General features: G+C 39.6%; 1 protein-coding gene across 22 annotated transcripts in view; it reads right to left on the reverse strand.

Moving 5' to 3' along the window:
* LRRFIP2 (LRR binding FLII interacting protein 2) overlaps positions 1-20,167 on the reverse strand; it is a 61,401-nt gene extending 41,234 nt beyond the window's left edge. For 7 of the 22 annotated variants that reach the window (XM_052796486.1, XM_052796336.1, XM_052796344.1 and 4 more), the window contains exons 1-2: positions 19,612-20,167; positions 9,351-9,455 (exon numbers count right to left, since the gene is read on the reverse strand). In XM_052796486.1, coding sequence (XP_052652446.1) covers positions 9,351-9,440 — 90 coding nt within the window. In that variant the 5' untranslated portion in view covers positions 9,441-9,455; positions 19,612-20,167. Of the gene's footprint in view, positions 1-9,350; positions 9,456-17,526; positions 17,653-19,611 lie in introns of those variants that run through there. The other 15 variants (XM_052796373.1, XM_052796328.1, XM_052796353.1 and 12 more) reach the window with 8 other exon arrangements.
* Positions 20,168-23,880: the final 3,713 nt, after the last annotated feature.

Genomic DNA, 23,880 nt, shown 5'->3' on the forward strand with positions numbered 1-23,880 from the left:
AGTACAAAAATATCTATCAAATAGTGACAAGAAAGAAGGCAAACACATTATAGCTTTATTACTTAAAATAGTTTGTCTTAACTTCAAATTACTCTCATTAAGATTGTTTTTCTATATTTTGCATACTCAGATGAAATGATTCCAAGTCTGTGTCAGCACTCCTGACTGCCACAATATAATCTTTTTTCATAGCAGCATAAAGCTGCTGCTCTTCCTACCTGATGACAGCACACAAGAAAAGCAAGGGAATTCCCATGCAACAGGAAGTCTTTTCTCACTTGCAGCCCCACTCTGTAATTGTCTGTAATCATAGCTCTGCGCATATAAACTTTCACATAGACATGTATGCAGCACAGAAAGGACTCAAACAGCTGATATGTCTGGGTTTAGTTCTGTCTATAGATCAGCAGATACACGCATCTAGCCTTTAGACTCCAGCAAGGCTTTATTGTTAAAGATAGAAAGTGCATTTGTTTACAGATTCATGCTAAAAATCAATTCACATTTCCCCACTTTCTTCTAGTCCTACAGCCAGAGACCTAACTTTCACATTCCTACAGTAGAGGGGAAACGAATTTTCTTCCAATTTACTAAACCCTTCATAAAATACAGGAGAATTCTACAAACATTTGTCATAAAATAGGTGTCTGAAATTGAGGAAAAAAAAAAATCTTGCCTTTTAAGAGAAATTTTTTAGCAAAAAATGGTTTGGTATTACATTAATTATTAATCTGAGCAACTAGATTCCTCTGAAAAAGTACACAATTTCAAAAAGACAAAGAAGATGGCAAGTTGACTGAAAGTGCAGTTCTTGGGTTTCCTTTACCAAACCTTACAGCATGAGACAAATCATATTACCATTTGAAAGGCCATCATACTGAATATTTCTTTATTCTCAGCAGAACTGTTAGAGAGCAGACCTCATGTTATTAATAGAGCACTCATACAAATCTTGGTAACTAGGTAATTGAAATTCAAAATTACCATTAATAAAGAAATAACCATAATTCAAAAGGACATAGTTTTCTTCCCGGGTGCTGCTGTTCACTCTATTGTGTTACTGAAGAAAGCCCATAGAAGTTGTGAAATAGATTTCCACCAATAAACTCTTCACAAGTTAAATTCTTCAGCTATGTTGAAATAAAGTCTTTAAAGATATGCTAAGGGAAATACAGTGCCACAACAGCTTGGGATAGAGAACTGAGTTGAGAAGATGAAGCTGTTTGGACTATAGAAGCAGCAGAGAAAGAAAATCTAGACTACTGTTTATTTTTTAGAAAAAAACAGCAAAAGGACAGGCAGTCATGTTATAATGCTTTTTCTAACTCAATTAGTATTTGAATTTAAGAGCATTCCAAATACATTGCTATTGCTTGCTCATAGGAGCTTGGGAGTCAGTCCAGGTTGTTTTCTACAGCTTGCATTAAACAAATTCCAGTCTTAGAAAACTACAGACTGGCCACTACAGTCTTGATTTCAGTTTCATTGCTCATTATTCTCTGTACAGTCTTTAGACCAGACACACATAAATAAAATACGTTATTTATGATAAATATATTACGGTATCATCTAATTGAAGTACAGCTTGTTAAAAAGTGATATAACATACCAAATTCCTATTTTCCTGAAATAAAAATTAAACTGTGGATGGTCCAAGATCTAGCAAATCCGACACTTTATTTTAAGTTTCTAAAGGGGACTTCCAACTGCTAAAAAGAAATGCAGTAGCTGAAGGTTCTTGAACACTTCAACTGCAAATAAGAGATGAGGTATCCAAACCTGTTAGCACCATACCAGTACACTTATACTGGTGGCTAAAATGAAAAGAAACCTCTTGGTTATATATTCTGGAGGACAAACAGGAGCCATAAGGTATAGGTGCAACAATTTTGCATGGAATTTATTCAGAGAAGTGATCAAGAAAGGAGATAGAGGACTACAGAGAAGATCTTTGTAACAGAAGAGATTGGGTAGAAAGAAAGACAAGGAAGAAGGCCTCAAGCCTTTGGACAGGAAAAAAAAGGACTAATTAATAAAGGGTTAATGAATAACTAAATATGTAAATTTTTTTTGTATATGAACCCACTCATACTACTCCTTAACTTTTACCTTCTACCCTAAGGACAAATATGTGATTTTAAACCAAGTGCCATATCTGCGTTTCTTTGAGCATTAGCTCTGCTCTGAGTAACAAAACAAAGCCATCTGTTCATCGCTGAGTTCTAGAATTCTTCATTTCAAAATAGGTACCGAAAAGCTTCACATGCAAAAAAAAAAAAAAAAAAAAAAGTAATGTTTCCTTGCACCTGCATAAACAGCATTTCATTCTAGAGGAATATGATGATTCTGGCTGTTTTCAAGCAGTTAAGCTACTACCTTGAAGCAGTACTCACTTTGATTCGGTTATTTTATTGCATACATTTAGTAAACATAGGGGTAGCAAGAGAATATTCTCCTTCCATTACAGGTGACATGGTCAGTTTCCTCATTTTCACCTAAACCCCGATTACTAACAACTACTTACAGTAATTTAGAAAACCATCTCTGCTTACTTCATTTTTAACATTTTTTTCATACATATTCTGCCACAATCTTTTGAAAACCTTTCAAACCATTTTATCTCAACATTGAAGGATAAAATTTAGTTCTTCAGTTAAATCCAAGATATTTTTGGCAAGAAAGAAAGGAGAAAGGGAAAAAGACCAAATTTTAATTTGAATGCCTCTGTAGAGATTGAGTCTGAAGTCTCTCATTTCTGATGTGTTTTTTCTTAGTCTCTTCACAGCAATGATCAAGTTCTTCACCAAGTTAAGCAGCATACGAGTGCACAGAATTGATATGGTAGAAGCTGCCCTACATGTTGAACAAGGAGAAGCATAACATCTGTCTCCATAGTGTCGACAGACATCCTTCTCCTTCCCCTTGCTTGCAAGAAGGAATTTGCTAGAAAGCAATAGTATTTTATTTTTAATTTTCATACTGTAGAGGTCATTCATTAACTAGTTCAGATTCAGCATAAAAGCTTCATAAGGAAAAAATATAGGCTATACTAAAATATGCTATTCACCTCTGAAAAAATATGAATGCTTTTCATTGAAAAATCAGAATTATTTTGTCATCATGGGCTACATACAATACGTATAAATCATTCCCCTCTCTGTCAAGGGGTATGCAGTGTTTACAGTCCTGCAGTTTCCAACACAGGAGGCCCAAGCAAGGAAGGTTTTCCTTCTTCCACCAGACAGCAGCGGTGAGGGCACCGGCTACCCCTGCCGAGGTACCCGGCTCCCTTTCTGCTGCAGGGTGTTTGACAGAACTACACCAGTACATTCTGCCAGCTCCGGCAAAGCACCAGGATGAGCATTTTAAAAACGTTCACCGTATTTCTTAATACGCTACTACACGCTGCACTATAAAGTTTATTTCATCATTTCGTATTAAATGAACACGCATTATTTCTCTCTCCTGTTGCTCATTTTGTCTGTATTCTCATTTCCACGCTTTTTGCCCTCCTTATCTCCTTACTCTCTCAAGGACCCAAGGCAATACCACCACTCGTGCCAAATGTATTTCTTATGCCTCCTCTGAAATGTCTTCCTTGCACTTATTTCTGATGTGCCTTACTCTTTCTCCAGTTGTCTACAAAGCAAACACTATAATCGACAAAATCTTAATGTTTACATGACTTAAAGGTTTAGAATTCTTTATTTCTGATGTCTCTTATTCTTCTTCCATTTATTATACAGATCCATATATAGATTAGAAAATCTCTAGAATACCTTATCTCCTATAAAATATCCTTTACCACTATTAAAAACAACAGCAAAGTTTTAAATTAATATTGAAGTAGAAACAGCTGATGGAAAAATATTTAAGTAATCTCTTATTAAAACATAAATTAAAAAATCATCTAGCATCTACAAAGACAATCTCTGTATGAGGGTGGGGTTCTTTGGCCTTTTGTTTGTTTTCTTAAGGAAAGCTGAAGCTGTATGCAGAGAGAAACGTACTGAACTTTGAATAGATTCAATACGACAAAGACTATGTTGTTAACCACTTTGAAATTCATGATATAGCCTTCAAACTTTTTGAAATATTGAACTCTTGGCTTTTTCTACACTGGCAATTAAGTAACATAACATTTTTACCAAAGTAAGAACAACTGCACTCTACCCAAAGTTTGAGAAACTAGAGAGTGAATTTTAAATCCAAATGAATCTTTATTCTCTCCCATGAGAAAATACCTCTTAAGAGTTTCCAGGCTCCTGCTATACAATTAGAGGAGAGTCACGAGAACAGTTCCTGAAAAAATACACACAAGATGCTACAAGAAGGAAATCAAATGAACAGTGATGCAATCCTTGTCCACAAGCTGTAGTTCTTTGTCATCTAGAGTTATTCAGCCCTGAAGAATGGAAGGGTTGCTAACGCAAGCACGGAAAGAAAGGATATAAAAGGTAAATCCTGATTGTCCCTTCACACTGCTGCTTATCGGGTTGAGGCTGGTGAGATGACAAGAGTCAGACTCTTCTCACTTTCTGGCATGATGTTCACTGTATCTGAGCTTGAACTGAAGTCAATGTAAGAACACAGAAGTGACTAAAACTTCTGCTGTGGCATGTAAGGCTGGTCTTGGAGAAAGAGGTCTCAAGTAATCATAAGAGATGCATGGTGATGACAGGTTACTGCTGCATATGTAAGATGAACACAACAACTTGTCTGTAAATTACAAAGACAAGCGAAGCAGCGATGCAGATGTCAGCTGAAGATACACTGTCCACAAAACAACTTTATAAGCAGAGAATCTCCACAACAAAACCACAGGGAAAACAGATCTTGAGATCATATCAGCTGTATCCAGTGTAGACTGTGAACATAACCTTGAGAATATGAACCTCAATTTTTATTTATTTGTTAAACAAAAAGGATTCCCACATAAGAACCTAATCTTGACAGGAACCTGAAGTCACACTAGACAAGCCCTATCTGTTATTTGGAAAGGCAGAACTTTCCATGAGACAGAAGAAACTGTCTTCCATACCAGCTGGCTTATATTCTCTGTCAATTTGAGAAAGCTAACAGCTTCAGAATCCGTTACAACAGCTAAAAAAGGAACCAGAAGGTGGTATAAAGGAACTCTTCATATTTCCAGGAGAGAGGCTTTATTTTTTTTTTTTTTTAATAAGAGATAAGCTGACTTCAGATTAACCTTGCTATAATCAGAAAACACTGGCCAATACTCCACTTTAATGTAGCAGGGTGCATTTACACTCAAGAGTTCTCACTTTTCTCCTTGCAGGGAACACCTGGACAATATACCTACACCTGTTCCCACAGCTTCTGAAACAAAAATGATAAACTAGTAATCCTCTCTGTTGTACCAAGGTAAGACTTCCAACTGATCAACTGCAACTACTCTTACTTAAGACACTGAATAATATGGAGAGTGCACTGCTTCCAGAAAAGGATGTGTAGATCCCTGTCCCTGGATATGTAAATCACCTTTACTCTTCCTCAGTTTCAGTGAGCACAAGGGAATTCAGTGCTGGGAAGGATAACACACAACAGAATACAAAGTAGGTCTCAAAGAAAGAGGTCTGGTAACTCAGAAGTTCTTGGAATAAGGCAGTAATTCACTCCAGTGTGGATGTTTTAGCATACTTGTGCCTTGTTTAGTGCAGAAGCATTGCAGAAGAGCTTGTCTCAATGCAAACTCCCACAGCAAGGAAAAGATATGAAAGAACTCTCTACATAACAGTGCTAGTGCTATAAGAAGTGAAGGGGACGAGAAACAACCAACAGAGAAGTTTTCTGATGCAGAGGAAAATGGAAAACATGAAAGAAATCTCACAAGGAGGAAGCAGGTTGACCAAGCCCTTCAGATCCTATGATAGTACCCTTGTCTTCCATTAAATATTTTCATATGACACATCAGAGTCAACCAGTGCAGAAAAATGACTATATAGAAATGATTTTATTGGATCAGTACCAAAGAATTCTTTACACAAAATTTCCTAGAAAGCAGATGTTTGTTGGTACCAAAAGGAAGATATCACATTTTTTGGACACGTCCCATAGAAGAAGGAAATCTCAATTTTGTCAAATTAGAGTGGTGAGAAAGAATAAGATTAGTGCTTTCTGAAATCTGAACTTTTGAAGAAAAAAACCCTGCAACTTCATAAGCTACACTAGAAGTCTTTGCTAGTATTACAAACTCTGATAATTCCTAGTGCTATTTTGTGACTGCTCTGAATCCCAGAACGCTTCTATGCAGTTTTTCCATGCAGATCATCCTGAGTGCTTGCCTTTTGTTTCAGCATATTCTGTTTACCATCTCTTGATACCTAGAACACCTTTTAGGAACGTTTTCCTCACAAGACATCTGACTTCTGGATTACAGGACTCAATTCAACTGTTGTAACATCTGCTAAAAAGGTAATTTCAGAAGAGGAAGTTGAGGAACAAAACACTCTGACAATAAAAAGATAAGCAAGCCATGTTGCTGAGATAATGGCCTCAGAATGGCAAAGTACACCTACTCTATATATTCATATGCTGAGAACTGGCATGCCCTATGTCAGCACAGTAACTGAAAACTTTTCCACAGCCTCAAATAATAAGGCATATGTATGGCACAGTAAAATCAGACGTTATTTAAAGACAGAACTTAGTTCCTCTGCTGTTATATCCCAAGAAATGCATTCTGTTCCTTTAAAGTAAAAGTTTTCTTTAGAATAAGTTGGGTAATACTATGAATTACAGCTACCAATTAAATGACAACAGCTGCTGACATGGGATCCAAGGGCCAGCTTCTCCTACACAGACCAAGGGATTAACAACCTGACAGTAGTACATATTGTGATAATCAGTATTTGTGATGACATACAACTTTTCACACTATTTTAAAATTGGATAACAGTTTTAAATTAAGACTTAAAGTGAAACCTGGATATGGCCACACAAAAGAAGAAATGGTGCTATACACAACTTTGAAAACGTAGTAAAGGTAATAAACCATTTCATTCTGAAATACGTTGAATTCTCTTCTCCCTAACAAGCTATGAAAGTGACCCTCGAAATACAGAAAAATGCCAGAATATTAGCAAGGGAAAAAAATAATTCTAGTAAGAAAATCAGAAGGAACATTTAGAACAATTTAATTCAAATAGGTTTTAAGAATTATTAATAGACATAAAACAGTTAAAGACAATATGAAATGCCTACCTCTTAAATGATATGCTGATCAGCATAAAAATTTTAGTTATCTTCAGCAGATTTAGATTAATATCAGAATACTGAATAAGCTTTATGAGCTTTTGAGCAAGTTATTTTCCAGTTCATTTTTGACAGAAGAGGAGGAAAGACTTATACATTAATCCCTGGCATAGACATATTCAACTTGGTTATCTCAGCAAGTTAACACCTCTAGCTGTGAGACCTAGTATCAGTTTAATTTAGCATTAAGGGGGAAAAAAATGCTTTCATTTTTGTTTAATTTATGCTCATGCTCAAATTTTAATTGAGGGGGTTAGCAATCATAGAATCATTAAGGTTGGAAAAGACCTTTAAGATCACTGAGTCCAAACATTAACCTAGCACTGCCAAGTTTACCACTAAACCATGTCCCCAAGTCCACATCTACATGTCTTTTAAATACCTCCGGGGATGACTAAACCACTTCCCTGGGCAGCCTGTTCCAATGCTTGACAACCCTTTTGGTGAAGAAATTTTTCCTAATATCCAATCTAAACCTCCCCTGGCACAACTTGAGGCTGTTTCCTCTTGTCTTATCACTTGTTACTTGGGAGAAGAGACCGACACCCACCTCACTACAACCTCCTTTCAGGTAGTTGTAGAGAGCGATGAGGTCTCCCCTTGGCCTCCTTTTCTCCAGGCTAAACCACCCCAGTTCCCTCAGCTGCTCCTCGTAACACTTGTCCTCTTAGACCCTTCACCATCTTCGTTGCTCTTCTTTGGATACGCTCCAGCACCTCAATGTCTTTGTTGTAGTGAGGGGTCCAAAACTGAACACAGTATTCAAGGTGTGGCCTCACCAGTGCCGAGTAAGAGACGTAAGAGAACAAAGCACCACAGTAATTTTAAGACAGACAATACTTACTACACCATGCTATAGAGACCCTTTTCTCTAGGCTAAGTTGCAAGCTGATGTTACTATACTGGAACCATGCACAGAATACTAGAAAGAAATTTAAAGCCAATTCCTTCTCCTTTGTTAACTGTTTTGCCCAAAACTGGGAGATGGAACTTGATGAGTGAGACAGTACATGACCCAGAGCCCCACACAGAACATATGCGGTAGGGCGAGAACTTCCATTACATTTGGTGTGAACAGAGCTTTCTGGAAAGTAACTAACTAAATGAATATGATTTTTTTGCTGACAGAGCATTTTCTTAGCCTACAGTCTATGACAGCTACATTTGAAAAGGCACACAGAAGCTGTGTTTTCAAAGACCTATCACCTACCTATTTTGTCTTGCATACACATATACATACTATACGCACACATACACAGACAACAGTTTACATTACAAGGCCAATTAGAATCTGCATTTTGCACTCATTTTGTCAACTAGGGTGAGCTGCTTTGTAGATAGTGTAGCTCAAAGCTTCTGTATACACTTGTATACAAACAATACTAAGGCTTTTGTTTCCAAGTCACAGCGTTTCCTCCCAGAAAAACTCAAGTCCAAATAGATGTCTGTAAGACTCTAAATTCCAGCTGCCTCCTTCCTATATCCGGTGGGACAAAATTCCCCTTTGTATCAACTTCTTGTTTATTGCATTTTTGGCTGGTTACCTCCAGCTCTCTACTTTTCAGGTGGTGACTCTGTTAAGAAAGTCCTGGTATAGCATACATGTTAAGCTTATTTTGACAGAAATGTGACTTCACATTTGAAATAGAATATATTACAAATACCTTTTAATAATAACTATTACTCATTCAACACTAATACACTACACTTACTATCTTAAGAATAATACACAATGCAATGGGATAAATGTTGGAATTTTTTTTTAGTTTTAGACCTGAGATAGCAATTGGATTTCTCATTTATCTTTAGGTAAGCATATACCTATCTGTAGAAATATCTGCTAAGCTTAAGTGTGATCCCATGAAGTTGCACAAATCATACAATTAATACATCATTGTGACATTTCAGTAAGTGTGATTTTTTTTGATCAAAAATACTCTTAGTTTGTATTAATTGTCATATTTTTGGCTAATTACACTTTTTAATGCACAGCTTAAAAAATTTAATTTTTGTTTTGATAATGAGATTGCTTTCATCTCTATTTCTGAATTTAAGACAATTTGAAATTAACAAACCTCTCTGGCAATGTTACTCAGAGCTTCATCTTCTGCAGAAAACCTGTCTTTCACTGGAGTTCTCTTCCGTCCTGATCCAGGAGTTCCCATTTTTATTCTCTGGTTCTGTATTTGCAAAAACAGATGGGAAAAAGCTCAGTTTTCAGATCTGGAATTAAAACTAAACAAGCAATTCACACCCCAAAACGTGATAAATTTTCCAATTCTTTAGCTATATGATACTCCAGAAACCTACATGCCATTGGCACAAATTTCTCCAGTAGTTCTATTTCTGGGAAAACTTTATCACAAAATCTTGCAGCAGCTTTATAGAACACCACTGCATCCTACAAGGCGCACACACAGCATTTTTCTACTGAACAGAACCCATCAGTTTACCTACAGCTTCAAAGTTACACACAACTGTCAAGCGCTCCTAGCTCAATGACAATACCTATGTACCCTGTCACTTTTCACAACTCCTAAAAGTAAGTATCCATTTAATTTTATGAATGTGAAGAAAACCTATAGGCAGCAATGGGTTCAAGAATTAAACTTACATGATCATAAGAGCTCTCTCCAAAACAGAAAAGATAGATTCAGCAAACTTTTCAAAGCATCAAAGCAGGGAGGTGAGGCTTATTTACATTTTAATGCAGCTGTTCTCATTCAGCTGCAACTGAACAAGAACAGCAGTCATCTTCTAAAGTAGAAGTTTTACTATAGTAGAAGTAAAGACATTTCTAGTCAAACATTCTTTTGCCTAATGAGATTCCTAATTTGGGAAATGGAGAAACATACTAACATCATATACCCAGAATAATACATAAAATAGCCTCTTAGTCTTCTTCCAGAAACCTCTGTTATCAATTGCAAGAATATAAAAATCACCACCAAACCAAAACATAGCACATACAGCCACAGACAGCAAACCATTACTCAAAAAAAAAAATCTAAATTAGTTTTTTCAAATATCCTAAAGAAACCCTACTTCCAGACATCCAGGTCCTTCCAAATGTCAGATCAGAATTTGGTGGTAGTCCAGCTATTTGATATAAATGAGGTAAGTGTCCCACATAGGGAAAACACCTTATTTAGAACAAAATTTTCTTCACGCAAATAGAAAAGGTCTAGAAGGGAACTACTATTGGCTATCCTTTTGCAACTGAACTGGTGCAAGAACCATCTTTCATACTGGGTCTAACCAGCAAAAATTCAAGAATTCCTTACAGTTTAATCAAAGGGAGAAAAAAAAAAAAAGTGACAGCGGTATTCTTGTGCGAGCACAGTTTTTACTTTTATTTTTATACAGCAATCACAAAGCCAAAATACACTGGGGTACTTTCTGGCACTAAAAGATACCAAGTAGCATCACAGCTTTTTTTTTTTTTTTTTTTTTTTTAATTTTAGCTTTTACACTTCTTCCCTCCTCCATAAGTCTATCCCACTAGTCCTCTCTTTTCCTTGCGGGCAGGAAGTATTTTATTCTGCTTCAAATTCTGCAGGTATTTTACTATTCTTTATGTGCTTAAGTAAGGGAAATAGAATATTTGCTGATGAGAGAAAAGACAACAAAGACTTGAAACTGGATGTCCCCCTCCTTAAAAGCTCCTGCATAGGACAGATAACAGTTATGCAATAATCTTACTCCCAGTTGCTATTCTGAGACCAAAACTAAACATACTCAATACAGCAGGTGCACAACAACTCCATTGTGTAAAAAACCTTAAAGGAGAGCTTGCAGTTTTTGCGGACAAGCAGTAGAGGAATAAAACCACAGTATCTGAAGGGGCCAGAGAAGATGCAGTTCTATTGTCCAGTAACGAACACACTCCTGATGGAGAAGAGCGGACATAAGTACCCCCTGGATTTCATCCAGTCCTCCACAGGCTGCTCATTGATTTTGTAGTGCAGAGTGGTTGGATAAAATAGAGGCATTTGGACCAACACACAGGACTCACCTGCCAGGAAGTGTTTTCACCATCTGCCTCTGGCTCATGGTTCAATTTATTTTTTACTCCCCCGCAACATGACTTTTTTTGCTTGTTTTGGCTTTAATTCTGGTATTAGGTAGCAGCACACTTTCAGGAAGAAATATAAGATTCCAGCCTCTTATCAGAGATTGGGATGGGTCTTGGAAGTAGGACAGCAGAGCTCAAACTCAGGGTAAAGGGAGACTGAGATAAGGTCTGGGACAAGTATTGCCACTATTAATCCACTCTGTAAGAGTCTGTCTTTTTAGTCTTAAAAAGAAGCAAGCAAACTTACGTGTTATACTCAGATTACTTTCGATATATACATGCAGAAAGCAGTTTGGAGATCTCTGTGGCAAAGGTTTAAGCTCAGAGCTACAGGTTGCTGCCCATCTTCAGAAGAAATGTCTCTAAAAATCTGCATCTTTTTTCAGTAATTCTTACTGGCTGACTTCAAATAAGAAAAGCAGGTAGGGCCCAAAGCAGAAGTTGCATCAACACAAAATAATACGCCCTTACTACAGGAGGTTTTTCACAAGGCTATATATTAGCCAAAAAAAAAGAAAATGAAAAATCAGGAAATTATGTTATTACAATAGATCAGCTCATGTAAACAACAGAGCTCAAACCTATCTACTAAAAAAGGTCACTAAGCAGGAAATGAAATTTTTTTAATTTGTGTGTTGAAGGTTGTATTTCTTAACTAAATATTTACCACATTAGTAAAAACTACACAATAACTGCACATGCCATAGACCTGAACTGCATTTGTGGACATTCTTTAAACAACATACCACTTCTAATACACAACTAACTGTGGTTTGTTAATTCAGTGAGATTCTCTTAGCTGGCAGACTGATGCGGGGAATTGAATGTAATAGGTTGTATAGCTATTTTTAGTATACCTATGTTGAGACTGACAGTAAGTATTAACGTATATATGTAGTGAATTTTAAAACAATAGATGCTGATGCTTTAAATGAGTAAAAAGCACTCCATCTCAGTCTCGCTGTAGCATAATTGTGCCAAAGTCACTGTGGAGGAAGGCGAGTGTGGCACTTCTGCCAGCCATCTGCCACGCTTCTGACCTAGGATGAGCACAGAACTCCTGACTGAGCCCAAACCCAAAAACCAGGAAGCAGGGACACGTTACTTAGAAGGTATACAGACATGTTGCCTTTGCCTACAAGGAGAAGTTAGGCAAGCCAAAGCTCAGCTGAAGTCAAAACCAGCAAAGGTTGACAGGGACAAACAGAAAGGCTACTGTAAGAACACTAAGAACAAAAGAAAGACCAAGAAAACTGTTGGGCCATTGCTTAGTGACGCAGGGGGCAGAGTGGGGGGTGCTTGCAAGGCCCACCCTTGGCAAAATAGACTGGATAATATCAAACGTGAAGATGAGAATTTTTGTGTGTGGGAATCAAATATGCAAAATTGTCTGACAGAACCTTTGCCCAAAACTGGTCATGTTGAAGAGCAAGAGGATCATCAGTTAGATTAAACAGTAACTAGGGAATTAGAAAGAAATGTCTGAAATAAAGGAGTCCTCTTGAAAAGAAGCATAAAAAAATATGAAAGTCTGTACCAGTGGGAGAGACCTCGGAGAGGAAATGGCGTCAGTCAAACCCTGGTTTGACACTGCCAGAAGTCACTCCGCTTACTGCATCATGGCATCTGTCCAGGCCAGACAGCGCAGCACCCCTCCCGGAGGATGCAAGGTCCTGCACTCCAGCTGGCAGGTGGTCCGTACAGGGTGCAGCAAGGGAGGAGAACCCACACCTTAGGTGCACAAACCCAAGCTTGCGAGGTGCACTCTCACTGGCACATCCATTAGGGCATTGCAGGGAACAGCGTAAGTACACGCAAATCTAGAGAACTCACATCTCCAAGAGGAATCATGTGCAAATAGGGGACCCTGAAGTTGAAGAACAGAGGCATGTTAAACATTAGCCTAGAGAGGCTGTGAAACATCCAGCCCTGAAGATATTCAAAACGTGACTGGACAAGGCTCTGAAAAACCTGCTCTAATTGACCACGCTTTGGGCAAGGGGTGACCTCAAGAGTTTCCTTCCAAAATAACAGACTATATGATTCTATAGTTTTTATTGCTGCCAGCTTTGAAACTAAATCTCAATATAAGCTTTCTTTAATAAGATGTTTTAACATGTCTTCAAGGGTCTTGTCACAATTTCTTCCATTCCATTTAACTTTTAATTGAGCTGATGTATGTCAGAGTATTTCATGTCTTGTTATACAGTTCAGTACTAAAGAGATTTAGTCCTATTGCTAATAGACTAATTAGTCTAATACTAAATGCATCATGATGTTACTTCTCAGAAAAATGTAAGGTGCCAAATATTTCACATGCATGCAGAAATATTTCATAGGTGCTTCACTTGCATAACTTGCTATTTACAGGAAAAATTATTTTGACACAAGTTATAAAGAATTTAACATATGCTGTAATATTACGATTTTCACAGAAAATAACTAAAGACTACCCCAAAACAAAATACAACCACACAAAGAACAGTTTGTTACACTGGCCTTCCTAAACTAAAAAAGATAATAAAAGGAAAGTACATTATAATCTGCTGCATTTACAGTTCAGAATTCCTGAGTCACAACTATTATGTGCTTATTTCTTACTGTAGGCTGGGTTACACATTGTATTACATGACTGATGAAGTGATATCCTGTTGTATTTCATTCCAAAAAACTGAAATGTCTGAAGCCCCCAAACAAACCAGAAGATCTGTGAGGAAATCCCTCAAGTTCCCTCTTACTCATCTGCACTTCAGGCATATATAAATTTTATCTCTTCCCCAAGTCTTTGCTGTCTACTCTTCTTCTTCTTACCTTCTGACTAAAGGTTCTCTTTGTTTCTTTTTCACTTCCTAGAAAAAAGTCTTACATAAAACAGAAGCTACACTACAATTTAAGGCCCTATTACTCACCACCTTCAATGGCACCACCTGTTCTGATGCCTGGGTCTATGCCAGTGTATTTGGCATCACATACATGCAAGGCATTCAGATACTACAGTGTGAACACGCTATAAATAAACAGACTGAAACTCTCCTTTTCTCTTTCAAGAAAGACTACAAGATAAATAAAATTCACCAGTGTAGAAACAATCTCTGTATATTTGATCCAACAACAGAAGAGAGCAGTGCTGCTCTAGAAACACTGGCTGTTAGAACCAGCCTCAGTTTCCCAGTTAATACTAGAATATAAGCCAGCAGCCCCTGCATTTGAAGTCCAAAGCCACAAACACAGCAGTTTATATCTTTAAAGAAGTAAATCCTTTTAATGCTAAGGAGTTGCTCCTTTTGCCCATAACATCCAAGCAAAGTTTCTTGCTATTTCAGTTGTCCACTTGCAAAGTTAACATTTTTATCTGCTACAGACCTTTAAACATTTGAATTGAGTGGACCATAAAGGAGGTTCTACAGAGTACTGCAATAGCACTAACTGCCTCTGCTGCTGAAAAGTGTTATCTTTGACATGTGATAAGACAGATAAACACTATGGGAAGTTGTTCATTATAAAATATCATCTGAGTATAATTTCACAATATTAGAGTACATAAATACGTAGGTTTGTCACAGAATTTTATCTGTCTCTTAATGACCAAGATGTAGCACTAGGCATTTTCTCAACAAACCCCCAAAATCTCACAGAATACTTAGTAACAGTCTGTGTAATCAATTGCAGTTATAAGTTGATTCAATTTAAAGTAGTGGCTAAATCCTTTGATTTCATAAGAACAAAAAGGCAATGAAGCCAGTGGGAGAGGGCAACATTAACACAGAGGAAGGCTAGAATTTCTTGACATCAAACAGTCTAAAAACCTAAAAGAAAGAATCTGAATGAAGGTTACTTGGACAAATAATGTTAGAAACACATTAATAAATAAGGAGGATGAATGTAAGAAGCAGGAGAAAAAAAAAACATTATCAACAATCTGTGATTGGTTTGCTGGTGAGCAAAGTACAAACAGTAGTAACCATTTTCATTTTTGACAGTTCCACAAATGTGAAATATACTAGAAAAATATACTTGTGAAATATACTAAAAAGAGTAAAAGCTTTTTCAAATACCTAACTAAAAAAAAAAGTTTTAAGAAGCAGGAGTGCTATGCAATGATGATGGAGTTGAAATTGAAGAATCTGAATATACTTCATAAGTTAACTGAACACTTGCTCATTACTTCAACAAATGAATAGTGCTGATGAGTGAAAATATGGAAGCTACCATACCTGCAATTAGAGCAAAGTTCTAGAAGTTAATGTGCTCAGAAGAACAGTGGAAAACCCAACCCAGCTATTTTAAAGAACTGTCTCATGAAATTGCAGCTCTAGCAACAGAAAGCTACAAACAACCCAGAGGTATTATTACTGCAAAACAGCAGAAGTAGCATTCATATTTGAGAAGGAGCAGAAAGAATCACATTGGAAATCACAATCCTATTTGTTTAACCTTCAGTGCTTTGTCAAAGCAAACTCTAAAGGAGACATAGAAATAAGTGGACATAGAATAAAAATACATGACTTGAGTTAAAATTACACAAGACAAACATAAGTCTTCCCCAGAAGAATGCCCCTATACAAGGGTATGCTCTTTGGAATTAGCGTATCTGTCCATGGGCTCAAAAGCACCCAAGAAAGAAAAGGAGCTGCATGATCACAGTATGACCATGACCCAACAAAGGAGGGTGTGGGGAGTGAGAAAGGGAAGTAAACAGGGGTTTAATGCAAGTAGTTTTAAGGATTCATTTAGAATTTTCATTCAGAATAACCTTGTTCAGAAAAAGATTAACTGAAACTAGAGCTATTGCAAAAAAGAGCTGCTAATATGAGTAAAAGAGCCTAACATCAAAGGGAAAAAGCAAAGACTGAGAAGAGCGTATAATTACTGTCTGCCAAAAGATTACTGTTCTTACCACTATGATGGAGGCAAAGTTATTCCAGTTCATGAATAGTGTTTCCATTTTAAAAAACCCTGTTCATCTCTAATCACAGCTCCCTTCAGAAACCCGTTGGCACAAAGTTTCTGCTTTGAGCGGACAAGCTCATGTCAGCTTCTTCAAGAAAAAGTTACTCTTTGGATAATTGACAGTTAATCCAGTACAAGCTGACAACTGCACAATCTTTTAATGCAGCATATTTGCAGTTTATTTGCCTTTTTAAAATCTGAGAAATACAACTTCTTACAAGTTCATGGTGTTTAGCAATAGAAAGACAATTCCTTAGAGGGGGTTGAAATCCCTCAGTTTGTTGGTGTTATGGAGCTATAGATGAACAGTAAGTCACCAGTTAGGAATCAAAGAGCCATTATGCAGTCCTCAAAAGTGTTGTCTGATGAAGCCATAAAGTGTAGCCGTGCCTGGTTAGTGTTGGTAAACTTAAAGCAATGCAAGCCAGTAACTGTACAAATGTATCCTATAGCCCTGTAGAACCACCAGGCACCTCCAGACCCACACCAAGCTATCTTTGGTGACCTTCCTCAGTCTTTGCAAACTACCAAAATTCCAAGACAACATCATGCAGTGATGCAGCTTCAAGTAGTGGCGCTTATTTTACGAAGTACGAGTTCTCTGCCATTCAGTTGCTAAGAACTGCACTTAGAGACACCATTACTCCACAAAAATAAAACATTACATACAGGATATTATCATCAGAGACAAGAAGCATCTGCAAAGCTCCTATAATGGTCACTCACTAGAGGATTTCTCAGGGCACAACGTAAAGCATATCTAGGTTTCAGAAAAGGAGTGTAACACAGTTGGACTTTTCTAGAATCAGTGCTACCATAAATGCTGAAGATCCAGGAACAAACTAAGAAATCAAGTGTGATTTAAAAATATGAGGAAATGACAGTACTATAATGAGCACCATGAAAAATGACAGGAATGCATAATAAAAAACTGAGTATCCTTTCTGTCATTTTGCAAAAGAATGATTCATTACTCATCAAAAAAAACCCAAACCAAAACACTGCTACTATATTGAGGCTCCATTTTTTAATGAAACAAACAGAGCGCCCCATGGTAACAACCCACGTTCAGTAACAAGCTGTAACTATTTAAGATATTTTTCCATTACCAATTTAATACACTCCTACACTCTTTTCTACTACTGCTACAGTTACAGTATAACAAAGAAAAGCTACTGAAGCAAGCAGGACAAATTCTCCTGGGTACCCCTTAGAGCTTTCTCCACCTGCTGTTTCTTTGATCAGCTGACATCACTCCTGCTGACTCGCCCTCTGCTGCAGTAGCAGGCTGGTAGGCTTAGAAACACTTCTTCTGACCTGGCCAGTTGGGAGGTGTCCCTTCATCTCTTCTCTTGGAGCAGCTCTAACTCTGCATGCCCAATATAGAAAAACATCAACTTCATCATCTTCACAAGCAGACAGCACTATTTACATGAACTATTTTCAAGGACATGTAATGCATAAACACAAACTGTCCATTACACACACTTACATGGTATCTACTTTCCAGATATTCAAGATAATAAATTTGGCTTACTTTCTCAGAAAGCATCTCTAATCATTTTTTGTAACACTACTGGACTGTACTGCCCCATAACTATCACCACACCTTCACATCAGGATCTTAGAAACACAAACAACAACACAGTATCAAATCTGTTACTGGTTTCTAATCCTCTGCTGGCATTATATACCAGAGGTATTCAATTATATATATGACACCAGTCTAGGTTTTTGGGGGTACATGCACATGACAGCTTGTGCACTATGTGAAAGTCTAGACCTTAACACGTTCTACAGATCCCTACTACTTGGAATCCAGTTTAAACAGCACTTTCTAAAAGTTCACAGGTGTTAAAGTACGACGCCATCTTCTAAGACAATAAGAGTCATTACGAAAAAGAAAAAAGAAGCTCCATTGGAGTCAGTTCATAAGAAGTACTGATGTTTAGGGCAACAGGCTTACACCTGACACATTTCACACAACGGTCTTCTATTCACAAGTTCTCAGCTACAGCCAGGAATTCAGTTCAGGTAAGACTGACTTCACACTCTAAGGTAAACATCTCCAAACCCAAGTAACACAAAACAATGGAAAAAGCATGTCATGTACATCAAACTATTTTGTACTGTAGGAGCACCTTTCATCTGTTCTTACATCATCACTAAGCAATTACATTAAGCAAGGAAACAGATGCATATTAAGAAGATAACTGTTTCTGGGGCCCAATACATTTAATTACATGCAAGACATAACAAACGTTTAAAGAACTCACCAGACAAGCATTGATTTAATCTTATGGGAAACTTGTAACAGAAAACCCCACACATCTCCAAAGATGTTTGATGCTAACATTGATACTTTAAAGGGATAAAACTGATCCTAGACCTTCCTAGTTTCAAGCCAAAAATGTCTGTAAGTCTGCCTAAAACAAGGGAGTCACTGAGTAAATCATACAAATTCAACATAGTACCACTTCATCTGCAAAACGTTTTCATTATCAGTGAAATACATAACACTGCCCTTCAAAGTGTCATGCTAGGATTCACACTGGAAACCACTTCGAACACACAGAGCTGATCACAGCCCAGAGCCGGTTTTGGGCTCCTTCCAAAATCGTGAATGTTCCCATCTCTCTTATCATCAGCAACAGTCTCTTTGCAATTATAGCAGCAGGGCACACTAAGAATAAAAAAGTAAACGTGCTCTGAGATAAGAAAAATTAAAAAAAGCCCGAGTAAGCATCAGGAGGCCTGACTGAACCCTACCACAACTCTCTACCGAGGGGGCACGCCCTGCTGCTCTGGGGAACAGCAAAGCTGCGGTAACGTGCTTCGAGGAAGTGCGAGACAGAAAGGCACCGAAATACACACAGCTGTGATTTCAGGACATCTTCCTTTCTCTCCCTCTCCTCTTCCTCCCCCTCATTCCGCCGTTTCCACCCAGAACCGAGGCGTGAACGGTATCTTCCCACAGGCCTTGCGGGCCGGGGGCGAGGCATCGAGCCCGGCGGAAGGGCTCGGGGCGGCCCCGGCCTCCTCCTGCCCGCCCGCGTCAGGTCTGACAGCGGCCACAAAGACGGGGGCCGCGCACCGCCGCCCCACGCCGCCGCCGTTGTCGCTTCCCTTTCTGTTCACCTACCTGACGAAGGAGCCCCAGCTGAGCCGCCGTGCCCTCCCCGCTTCTCTAAACCCGAAGAACCGGGTTCCCACCCTGCTTCCCCGCCCCGTCCGGGTTTGTGTGCATATGACACCCTCCCCCCCCCTCCCGGCCCCCACCCTCTTCTTGCCCGGGCCCCAGGGAGCCTTACCTGCGGGCCAGCCTGCCGCAGTACCGGAACGCCTTAACAGGGAGTGGGGGGGATTTGTTTCACTCTCCCCTACTCCCCCTTCCACGGGTGCGAGAGGCCCGTGGGTCCCGGAATCGCCTCAGGCTCCTTCCTTCCCTCACTCCCCACGCCCAGAGCCCAAGGAACAGAGGCAGAAGCCGCCCCAGGGCGAGCGCGGTGCCCGCCGGGCACGGACCGTCCAGGGGCCGCGGCAAAGGCAGCAGCAACCTCACTTCACCCGTTCCCCCCCCCCCCCTTCCGCCCCTTCCCCGTGAGGGGCCGCAGGAACCGGAGCTTTAGGCAAAGACGAGCCGCACCGCTCCAGGCCGCCCTCCTCCTCCTCCTCCCCGCCCCGCCCTCTTGCCTCCTCCCCTTCAATGCCGGGCGGTTAGGGCCACATCAAGAACCCGGGTAGGAAACAGCGGTTAATTTCAAACCGCCCGCAGGGTCCTACGGAAGGAGGAAGGGGCCGGCGCTGAGGGGAGGGCGGCCGGCAGCCGCGGCGGGAGCGGTACACGATCCACGCTGCTGCCGCCGAAGCCGGCACGCAGCCGTACTGCCCCCAGCCCCTCGCACGGGCCGGCCTCGCCGCCGCGGAGGGAGGGGGCGGCGCATGCGCGGAGCGGGTGGGCGCGGCTGCGGGGGCGCTGGCTGGCGGCCTTCGGCTGGTGGGGTCCCGGCCGGCGGTCGTGGGGAAGTGGGGGGGGTATGGCGGGTGCCTGCGGCCTGAGGCGCCCTTTCAGCCCAGGGAAGGCGAGGCAGTAGCAGTCAGCGCCTGACGTTAAGTGCTCTGCCGGAGGAGAAGCGTGCCCTTCTCCCCTCGTTTCTCTTTTCCTCAGCAGGTAGCGAAGGGAGGAGGGTCGCGCCTTGTGGGGAGGAGGGCTGCGGCGGCCGGCTCTCCGCCTCGGCCTCCCCTATCCCCAGGCAGGCCGGCTGACTCGCTGCTGTGGCGGGGAGAGGTAGGTCTGCGACCTTCTCCTTTGTGTTTGCTTCTCGGTTTTAGCTGGTTTTTTTTTTTTTTTTTTATGGAGTGGCGTTCTCCGGGGAACGGCCTAGCTAGAGCCCCGGGAGACCCCAGCCGCCTCGGTAGAGCCGCAGCGTGACCCGCCGGCTTCAGCCGCGGCCGGGCCCGCACAAACCGCCGTGCTCGTTCGCGCCCTACCAAGCTCTGCGTCCCGCTGCCACCATTTTCACATGGCACGCCACACAAGGGTTTCAGAAGATTTAAGTGGATGGGTGCCAGGCAGGGTTTGTGGGTAAAAATCCTGTACAAGCATTTACACCTTATACTGGCCCAAACGCAACCAGCCTAACGTACTATCAAAATTCAAGTATAAGCAAGCATCAGAGTCCCTAGGGATAACATATAGAAAAGAAAGAAATGACAATACCGTTAAATATATTCCATTTTATACACAAAGAGCCAGCTAAGCTTCATGAAAGTCTTGATGAGACTCTCCTGTGAAATAGACTTGGGATCAGATCTGTAGTCATTTGTGCTTTTCAGCAGCTCTGTCAGTAAGTGCAGGGCATCTAAGAATGTAAAGGTGATCAGAGGTCTGGAGAAGACGGCATTTCGTATGTCAGAAATCACATGGGAATGAAAAAGCACTGTTAAAGTGACAAGCCTAGTGATAGGACTCAGGAACATTCCCCAGAGCCCTTGGCAGAGGTCAAATGTTGTCTTACTAAAGTAAGCTCAAGTGGGTGTGCACAAAGTAAAGAAAAAGGGATATGCAAGTGAATTAAATCTATTACAGTAGACATAAAAAAAACTTCCATGAGTTTCATTAGTATTTTATAACTTTCTGTCTGAGAAACCTTATACTGTCTCAATCTCTTTTCCTCAGTTGATCATACAGCATAGCCTCACCATGCTTATTTTTAACATCGCATTAATTTCTGTTGATGATCTCACTGCAGGAAGATGAAGTAGAAAGTTTCTCATGGAAGATCAGTAGGAAAGACCAAAAAAAGTACTGGCTTAAAAACTACATTTTTATTTGAAATTTATTCTTACAGAATGACTCACCTGCTGATTTTCTGGGCTTTATGGAGAGTCTTCATTAAAAACATCTCGGGTCATTTTGGTTTGCTCTAGCTGGTAGGAGAAGTCTCCCACTGAGTGGCAGGTTTGTGTGGAATCTTCCGAAATGTGGGATGTCCCAGGCCTGTGTGGGATGATTCTCTGTTAATATGTTGCTATATAAAGGGGGAAAATATTTTCAATCATTTGTACATTTTTCTCCGATGAGGTGTTGGTATTTGCATACGTTTAGTCTTTTGATATCACAGGCTGCACATTTTTTTTTTAATGATGCAGCAAAATGCATGTCCTCTTGAGAGCAGATGTGCGTTTTTGTGGCTTGAAAGAGCAATTGTTTACTTGACTGAAAAGCGATGCACAGTGCAGTGTATACACAGTGCAGTTATTACAGGCAGTGGTACAGAATGTCACAGTAACAATTCTGAGTTCAGCATCATTAATGAGGAGTAAACCAGTCAAGTTATATACAGTTTCATTACCAACCTTTAATTAGAAGTCAGAAAATGAAAGTTATGTTTGAACTTTTGCTGTGAAATGGCTGCAGTTACAAAATATACAATTATGTATGAATCTGCCTTGAACAAATTCTTACTATAAAGCTTGCTTTGTTAATAATGAGTTTCTGCTAAAAATAAATAAATGAATGAACAAAGTATCACTGGATCTGCCTTTGAATATATTTTCTCTTCACTGTTGTCTTTTTATACGGTAGGTTAGTATAGATTCCTCGTCATACCTCTCTCCTTTCCTGTTTCTCTAGAAATCTCTCTCTCAAACTGTTTTGCTCAGTTGAGGCATTCCATGGGTGAAATCTTAGTTCTTTTTAGAGCAATGGCCACCTAAGAAAGTATATCTAGGATGAATCTGTCAGTCAGTTGTATGGGACACTTTCAACAATGTCAACTTCCTGAAATAATTTGTACAGTTTTAAAGAGATTTTGTTACTGAAACAACTTTGATGAGAGAAAAATGTGTTTTCCTGTGTAATGTTTGCTATTGGTGCAGTTTTGAATATCTTCTTCTTTTGTCCCGCTCTTTAGCATTTCTAATCCTCTCATGAAGCTTTTGTTTTGTGATTATTGCAGCTTCTGGTTAAGAATGTAATAGTGATGGCACACATGTAGGATTATAGTCTAACTTAATCCGTGATGTCATCCCATGTATTTTCCCTTCTGTATCTTCCCTATTCTCTCTCTCACCCCTCCCCCCCTTATGGAAAGAATAACTTCCAGCTATTAGTTTAATTGGTAGATTGGTTTAACATAGCATTTTAAGAAGTTCTGACCACCTCCATCCACTTATTTCTCTCCTTCCCACTTTGTCCCCTTCCTTTCCTGTAGTTTCCATCTCCTCAGTTCAGATACCATCCCTCAACAATTCATTTGGCATAATTGAACATAAATTTTTTTTCCAGCTGTAGTAGATACTCTTTTGGAGATTCCCAATGTTGTTAGTAACTGCTTGTTCCCCCACTCCCCACAAAAAGGTTGCTCTACTACTCACTTGTGACAGGTGGAAAATGAACTTTGTGCAGTTATTCTGTAAAATAAGTGCAAACCTCTTTTGTAACGCAGGGAGCAACTTTTGCTTGTTTGTTTGTTTGGTTTTTCAAAACAGTTATTGGATATGCTTACAGGAGGCTTCTGCCAGGCCCTTTCAGTCCTGTCCTCCCCCACCTTTTAAGAGTTTAGTTTCTGCTAAAGATACATTTCTGCCATCAGATACACAGACACTAATACATATTAAGTAATGTTTTCAGTCTCAGCATTTAGATGTTTTTTAAAAATTCAAGAAGAAAAAAAAGATGCATTGCCTTCCTTGGATGACCTCTTGCATGTGATCCTCTCTGCACCAATTTTTTAACTCAGAAATTGTTAGGACCCAGAATATATCTACAAAATATAAGGTCTGGGGAACCATAGCAATCAGACAGTTTCTACTGTAAGTTAAATGTAAAAGTTACATGCACAGACACTGGGCAGTTTATAATTCAGTTACTAGACTAGTAAAATGTATTTTTAGTTACTGGAAAACTAAATAGATAGGGCAAAAGAACGAGTAATCCTGTGGCACAGCCGAAAGATCTTTAAAATGATTCAGTACCAGCTCTGTTGAAGCACTTGTCATTATTCAAAATAATGTTGATTTTCAGTTACATTCAAAGCAATAAGCAAAGGGTTGCATGACTTAAATGTAAATGATGG

The sequence above is a fragment of the Harpia harpyja genome, chromosome 1 (assembly GCF_026419915.1).
Source record: "Harpia harpyja isolate bHarHar1 chromosome 1, bHarHar1 primary haplotype, whole genome shotgun sequence".
Taxonomy (NCBI): Eukaryota; Metazoa; Chordata; class Aves; order Accipitriformes; family Accipitridae; genus Harpia; species Harpia harpyja.